The 7,345-nt window shown below is 53.8% G+C and overlaps 2 protein-coding genes across 2 annotated transcripts in view; one reads left to right on the forward strand and one right to left on the reverse strand.

The window, feature by feature from the left end:
* The window catches only part of ETH_00020205 (uncharacterized protein), a gene marked incomplete at both ends in the record, with an annotated part of 9,924 nt that extends 3,961 nt beyond the window's left edge, over positions 1-5,963 (reverse strand). The window contains 9 exons of the mRNA XM_013374169.1: positions 1-290; positions 506-906; positions 1,116-1,313; positions 1,927-1,992; positions 2,083-2,204; positions 2,408-2,602; positions 3,306-3,748; positions 3,872-3,941; positions 4,281-5,963. The exon at positions 1-290 is cut by the window's left edge and continues 46 nt beyond it. Coding sequence (XP_013229623.1) covers positions 1-290; positions 506-906; positions 1,116-1,313; positions 1,927-1,992; positions 2,083-2,204; positions 2,408-2,602; positions 3,306-3,748; positions 3,872-3,941; positions 4,281-5,963 — 3,468 coding nt within the window. The remainder of the gene's footprint in view (positions 291-505; positions 907-1,115; positions 1,314-1,926; positions 1,993-2,082; positions 2,205-2,407; positions 2,603-3,305; positions 3,749-3,871; positions 3,942-4,280) is intronic.
* Positions 5,964-6,827: 864 nt separating this feature from the next.
* Positions 6,828-7,250, forward strand: ETH_00020210 (uncharacterized protein; the record flags this gene model as incomplete). The annotated part of the gene is made up of 1 exon (XM_013374170.1): positions 6,828-7,250. A coding segment is annotated over one exon (423 nt), but the record flags the coding sequence as incomplete, so codon positions are not given.
* Positions 7,251-7,345: the final 95 nt, after the last annotated feature.

A 7,345-nucleotide genomic window follows, 5' to 3' on the forward strand; every position in this document is an offset into this window, starting at 1 on the left:
GAGACTCAGCGACAAACGGCGCAGCGCGTCACAGTTTGCTGCTGCTGCTGCTGCTGCTGCTGCTGCTGTAGTTGTTGCTGCTGCTGTGGTTGTTGTTGCTGCTGCGGCTGCTCCTTCTTCTGCGGCTGCTGCTGCAGTGGCTCCTTCTCCTGCTTCTGCTGCTGCAGCGGTTCCTTCTCCTTCTGGTGCTGCCGCTGTTTCTGCTGCTGCTGCTGCTGCTGCTGCTGCTGCTTGGACAGCTTGTATCCACTGAATTGCGTCTCTCCATCTTTGCTTCTCCATGAAAAGTTCTGCAAGTTTTTGGAAGTTTTAAAAAGCATAACATTAAAACGCTTTTAACAATTCAATTTTAATTAGAATGAATTCAATTAATTGAATTACTCAATCCATTTAAACTCTTTTTGTTTCTATTCTTAACTTTAATTCATTTAAATTTAATTACTTTAATTTTTCACTTTATTATTTTATTTAATTACTTTTAATTCTTTTATTTAATTTTATTTACCTGCAAACTCAACAAAGGCCTCCGGCAAAACGAAAAACAACTTTTCTCCTTTAACTCCTTCTTCCCAAGTTTTCAAAATGCATTTAAGCAGATCTTCGAGAACTTTCTCATTTGCTGCTGCTGCTGCTGCTGCTGGGGGCTCTGCTGCTGCTGCTGCTGCTGCTGCTTCTGCTGCTGCTGCTGCAGCAGGTGAGAGCGGCGTTGCTGCAGCGGGCGTTGGGGGGCGAGTTGCTGCTGACTGCATTGCTGCTGCTTCCGGTGTCTGTGTCTCATCATCAGCATCGCATTCCTTTGCTGCTGCTGCTGCTGCTGCTGCAGCTGCTGCTTGCTGCTGCTGCAGAAAAGCAACTGCAGCAGCTGAGAGGTCCCCCAGGAGCTGCTGCCTTTTGATCTTTGCAGCTCTGAAGAGCAGCAAGCGGCAGTCAGCAGCAGAAATGTTTTCGCAGCAAAAGGAAATTAGCTGCTGCTGTGCAGCAGCAGCAGCTTCTGCAGACAGCAGCTGCTGCAGCCGCGTCTCCAAACTGGCATTTGAGCTGCTGCTTCAAAAAAGGAAATAAAATGAAATAAATAAACAATATTTCCGTTTACGAAAGCAAAACATCCCAACTACCTTTCGCCCCTGTCCTGCTGCTGCTGCTGCTGCTGCTGCTGCTGCGGTTGCTGCTGCTGCTGCTGCTGCTGCGCGAGCTCGGCGCAGCAGCTGAGGGCCAAGACATGCCAGTAGAGGGGGGAGTGTTTTTGGTCCGCAGCAAGCAGCAGCAGCAGCGACTGCTGCAGCTTTGCTGCTGCTTGCTGCATGTCTTTGAGCCTGTTTTGAACAAAGCAGCAGCAGCAAAAGAGTTAAAACCCAAATAAATTGAATTTAATTTAATTTAATTTAATTTAATTAAATCTACCGAAAGCAGCAATCTCCCGCAAGTGCTGCTGCGCATGCGCGGGCCCTGCGGAGTCCGTGGCCTTCTTCTGGGGTGTACGTACACCTCTGGGGAAGCAGCAAGAGTTGCTGCTGCTGTTGCTGCTGCGCAACACAAGCTTCGCAAGACTTACTTCAGTTGCTGCTGCTGCTGCTGCTGCTGCTGCTGCTTCTGCCAGCAGCAAAGAGGGCCTCCACGCGCCGCCATTAAAAGCTTCTTGACTCAAAGCGCAAAGTCCCAAGACATTCGAAGCAGCAAACTGAATAAATACATTTAATTAAACAGAACGCCATTTTGCTGCTGCTGCTGCTGCTACTGCTGCTGCTGCTGCTGCTGCTGCTGGTTTGCTGCACTTGCCTCTGGGGGCGCCGCGAGCCAGGCGGCGAGCTGCTGCTGCAGCGGCTCGCAGTGTCTTTTGTGGATTTCTTTTTTTTCTTTTAATTGCATTTTAGTCCTGAAGAATTAAAAGTCCATTTGAAGTTCAAAAAAGCAAAAAGTGCCACTCACCAAGTCTCAGCCCAGCGCAGGCGAATGCTGTTCACAGAAGCACTCCCGTGCAAGTACCCTGCGCTCCTGCAGCAGCAGCAGCAGCAGCAGCAGCAGCAGCAGCGGGGTTCGTGCGCTTGGAAGCAGCAAGAGGAAGCAGAAGCAAAAGGGAAATACCGGAGAAGGCGGTCGTCGAGCTGCAGCGCAGCAGCCACGGAGCTGCTGCACTTGGAAAGAGAGAAGCTGCAGCTTTTTAAATCTGCTGCTTCGAAGCACTTTCGTGCTGCAGCAATATACACCTGAAGGGAGAGCGCATGCATGCACTGGTGGGGCTTCTCGCGCTGCTGCTGCATGCGTTCAAGTCTGGGTTTTCGTTGAAACGGGGCCTTGCAGGCGTTGCAAGTGCGGCTTTCCGCTCGAATTGAAGGCAGCAGTGATATTTATTAATTAAAATGCATTTAAATTCAATTTAAAAAGAAAGACTTTCTATTTCAACACCAACCTGGGGAAGCTGCGCGCCGTAGAGCTGCGCCTCCAGCGTGCCGCGCCGGCGGTGACAGGCGCAAACAACTTCCCAAGACTTCGCGAGACAAAGATGAACTCGGCAAGAAATAACTTTTTCCATTTCTTCTCTTCTTCCGCAAGATTCTTCCTGCAGCAGCGCAAGAAGTTCTGCTTTCCCCCGGGGGTCCAGCGCCTGCACGGCGCCCGCGAACAGCCCGGCGGAAACCACTTCGGAAAATTCATGTTTCTTTAATTCAGAGAAAACTTCCAAAGCCTGGGCCTCCATTTTCGCTTTCCAACTTTATTTCAACAAAAGAAATCAACTGGTGACCACTAGCGAGCGCTCCAGCGCCCAATTCATCTTCTGCAGCCGAGCTGCCGATACACCCCAACGCCTCAACGCGGAAAGCAGCAGAAACTTCGGGAATCCCTTCGAATTAAGTGCGATCTCCATTAAGAATCATTTAATATTTAATTTTCATCTCATAAAGTTTTGTTCTTGGCTCGAATGGCGCTGATTTTGCTTCCAGTTCAAACCGCGCCGCCCCTTGCAGATCCTGCTGCTGCTTCCTCTTCCCTGCAGCTTCTCTGCTGCTGCTGACTTCCCGACTTGGCTCAAAAAGCAGCGCAACAAATAAACATTCCAATAGAAACACAGCAGCAGCGAAAGAAACAAAGCAGCTGCAAAAGAAATAAAGCAGCAGCAAAAGAAATAAAGCAGCAGCAAAGAGCAGAGCAGCAGCAGCAGCAAAAAACAAAACAGCAACGAGAGTAGCAGTGCAGCAGCAAGATAAGCGGAGCAGCAGCAGGAGAAACAAAGCAGCAGCACAGGAATAAAGCAGCAACATGCGAATAACAGCAGCAACAAGAAATAACGGCAGCAACAAGAAAGTGACAGCAGCAAGGGAGCAGCAGCAGCAGCAAGAAAGCCGCAGCAGTCTCTGAGAGTAAGATGAAGAAGACTCGAAAAGTAATTTGGGTTTTGTTTTCTCCTTTAAATAAAAAGACAAATGAGATCTGCCAGAAGTCCAAGAAACATTTGAGGACTTTGGCAGCTCAAAGAGCCGCAGCAGCAAAATCGACTTCAGCAGCTGCTGCAGCTGCTGCAGCTGCTGCAGCTGCTGCAGCTCCTGGGCCCTTCTTTCCCTCCGCTGGAGCAGCTCGCTGCCAGCTCCTCTTCCTCCATCCTTCTTTGCTGCAGGAGCAGCAGCAGCTCCTGCTGCTGCTGCAGCAGGTCCTGCTGCCGCAGCAGCAGACTGAGCCGCTGCTGCTGCCATTCTGCTGCTGATCACCCCGGCGGCCATCTGCAGCAAGGCGCGTTGGTCTTTAGAGAACAATTCTGCAGCAGCAGCAGCAGCAGCGGCAGCAGCAAAGAAGTGTTTTGCTGCTGCTGCTTTTGCTGCAGCGCCACACACTGCAAACAAAACCTCAGGTGTACGTACACCCCAACTTAATACCCCACCTCGCAAATTGCAGCAGCGCCGCATCACCGCCGCCATCCACCAGCTGCCAGCACTGCCAGTCCGCAGGGCCTGCAGCAGCAGCAGCAGCAGCACCAGCAGCAGCAGCAGCAGTAGTAGTAGTAGTAGTTGCAGCAGCAGTAGTAGTAGTAGCGGTAGCAGCAATAGCAGTAGCAGCAATAGCAGCAGCAGTAGTAGCAGCAGCCGTAGCAGCAGCAGCAGCAGCAGTGGCAGCAGCAGCAGCAGCAGCAGCAGCAGCAGCAGCAGCAGAACGGGCTGGAGTGAGGGGCAACAGCCTGGTTTAAAATCGCAGCCAGTGAGAATGGCGAGGGCTTAGGGTTTAGAGAGTAGGGTTTGGGGTTTTGAAACTAGGGTTTAGGGTTTAGGAAGGGTTTAGGGTTTAGGACTCACAGCAGCAACGACATGTGTGAGTTCCCCTGGCTGCAGCTCTGCTGCTCTTTTTGCTGCTTGCTGCTGCACGTGCTTCTTAGCAGCAGCAAGGAGCTGCTGCAGCAGCTCGTGTCTGTCCAAATGCGAATTCACATCTGCCGCTGCTGCTGCTGCTGCTGCGTCTGCTGCTGCTGCTGCTGCTTTTATTTCTTTTTTTCTTTCTTTTTTAATTGACTTCTCCAAAAACTCCAAAGCCCCAAATGCCACTTCTGCAGCAGCAGCACCAAATGCATGCAGCGGAGCCCGCAGCAAACAGCGCAGGCATCTTTCAATAAGAAAGGAGACGCCGTTGCTGCTGCTGCTGCTGCTGCTGGCACAGCTGTTGCTGACGGTGCTGCTGCTGCTGTAGCTGCTTCTGCTGCTGTCGTTGCTGCTGCCTTTGGCGCCGCTGCTGCTGCTGCTGCTGGCTATGAAGCTGCTGCTATCTGTGCTGGAGTGGCCGCTGCTGCTGCTGTTGCTGCCGCTGTTAGTGTTGGCGCTGCTGCTGCTGCTGCTGCTGCTCTGGGCTGGGTTTCCGGCTGCTTCTCGTGCCTGCTTCAGCAGCAGCAGCAGCTTGCTGCAGGCAAATGCTGCATGCACTTCGGCCTCTCCCTGCTGCGTCTGCAGCAGCGCAGCAGCAGCAGCAACAAGACCCTCCAGGGGGGCCCCCCTGTCTTCTGCAAGGGGGGGCCCCCCAGCATTTGTTAGCAATTCAATAACAGCAAATGGCTGGCTAGCCACAACTTCTGACAAAGAAGCTGCTGCAGCATCGTTTGCTGCTGCTGCTGCTGCTGCTGCTGTTGCATGTGCTGCTGCTGCTGCACCTGCTGCGCTGCTTCGTGCTGCAGCAGTGCCTACTGCAGCGCCGTCTGCTGCAGCAGCAGCAGCAGCAGCCTGCAGCGCCTGCAAGCACTGAGGCACTATGGGCAGCAGGGCTTGCTGCTGCAGCAGCGCCAAAGTGCTGCTGTCGCTGCTGAGGTGGATTAGCTGCTGCAGCTGCAGCAGCAGCAGCAGCCGACCTCCGGGAGTAATTGCTGCAGCAGAACTTGTCTGTGGCGCAGCTGCTGTTTCTGCAAGGTGCTGCAGCAGCACAGCAGCAAGTTCATAAGCGGGCGGCGGGGGGCACGCAGTGGCTGCTGCAGCAGCAGCAACAGCAGCAAACACCTGCAGCAGCTGCTGCTCCCCACTAGCCAGCAGCGCTATAGAGTACCTGTGCAGCTGCTGCAGCAGCCGCTTCCAGGGGCCCCTATTTTCGAACATCCCCCGCTGCTGCAGCTGCTGCAGCCGAGCAGCAGCAGCAGCAACTTCTGCCAGCTGCGGGCGAGTAGCAGCTAGCTGGACTGCTGCACAGCTAGCCATGCTGCTGCTGCAGCACAGCAAGCAGCTAGCCAAGCCGCCTACAGGCAGCTGTCCCCCCCGCAGTACCCAAGGGGCCCCCACAGGGGCTGGGGGCCCCAGGGGGCCCCCCAGGGGGCCCCCCAAGGGGCCCCTCAGAGGAGCCCCTTGGGGGCCTCCCAAAAGGCCCCCCAGGGGGACCCCCGGGGGGCCCCTCAGGGGGCCCCTGGGGCAGGACCTTGGGGGCCCCCAAGGGCTGGAAAGGGTACTGGGCTGGGGCCCCTCTTGTATTCGTCGGCAGCGGAGAAGGGAGGAATGGGGGGCCCTCATAGAGTTTCGCGGTTAAAAAATAAAGAAGTGGAAAAATAGTAATAATTAATTAATTAATCAAAATTAATAAATAAAATAGAGCAAGAAGTGTCAAACTTGGCGTCTTGTTTCACTTATTCATGAACTCGGCTGCTCGTCATCTCGGGTTGCGCTGCTGCTGGTTGAATAACAGGGCTTGCGAGGTCCAGAGAGAGAGCAAAAGAAAATATTTTTGAAGTTTAAAATATAAAAAAAATAAAATAAATGAAAAAAGGAGTAAATGAGGGAATGAGCAAACTGCAGATCTAAGGAAAAGACCAACAGACAGGGGGCCCCCAGGTGCTCACAGAAGGCGGGCAGCTGAAGGGGGCCTTCATTTATAGCTTTTTCTCATATTATTATTTTAAAATGAAGTAAAACAAGAAAGTTTAGACAAATATTTGACTTGAGAGGAGGAAAGTGGAAGGATTCTTCTGCCTTCGTTCATTAGGGTTCGTCAAAGGGGGCCCCGGGGCCCCCGTCGCGGTGTACATGCAGGGGCCCCCGTGGGCATCAGCCCCAGAGTGTGGGGGTCTTGTTTGCGGAATAGAGCGGCCGTTTGTTAAAATATTCTTTTCTTAAAATTGAATATTTCATTTAATTTGAATTTGTGAGAATTATTGAAGCAAATATTTCGTCTGAGGGCTGCAGCGAGGCTCGAGGCGGGAGGAAGTCGCCGGGACAGGGGCCCCCGTTGGCTTGAAAATCTCTCCTTCTCGCTTAAAACTTCTCCTGAATCGATTTTGTGCGATTTAAAACCTTTTAAAAAGACAATTATGAAATAAATCTCGCAAAAAGCTTCCGAAATTCTCCACTTTTGCGGCCCAACTTCGCGAACTTCCCGAAATGGACGCCGACGGCTTCACCGCTGTGCGCCGCCGCCGCGGCAGGGGCCCCCGCAGGCCCGAAGCTGTACCCTATGAGGGGGGGGGGGGCCCCCAAGACGCTGCAGCAGCAGCAGAGGGGGCCCTCCGAGACGCAGGAACAGCAGCAATGGAGAACGAAGCAGCACAGCTGCTGCGGCGGGTGGACCCCGTGGAGACGGAAGCAAAAGAAAGCGACTCGGAAGCAGAAGCAATCGACGCCGACGGGGGCCCCCCGGGGCCCCCCACGGGGGCCCCCGCGGGGGCCCCCCCGGGGAGCCCCCCGGGGGGCCCCCCCGGGGCGGCAGGGGCCAGCAGCAGGGGGGGCCCCAGGAGGAAGCACAGGGGGCCCTCGGCAGCAGCAGAAGAGGAAAAAAAGGAAGAAGCTTTTATTCGGAGACTTTGCGTGCCGCAGCACAGATACACTCCGCTGCGGCAGCAGTGGGTGGAGTTGATAAGGCCTTTGGTGCTGCACATGCGGCTGCAGGTGCGGATGAACCT

This window comes from Eimeria tenella, genomic scaffold (genome assembly GCF_000499545.2).
Source record: "Eimeria tenella Houghton genomic scaffold, Eth_scaff199, whole genome shotgun sequence".
NCBI classification, from domain to species: Eukaryota; Apicomplexa; class Conoidasida; order Eucoccidiorida; family Eimeriidae; genus Eimeria; species Eimeria tenella.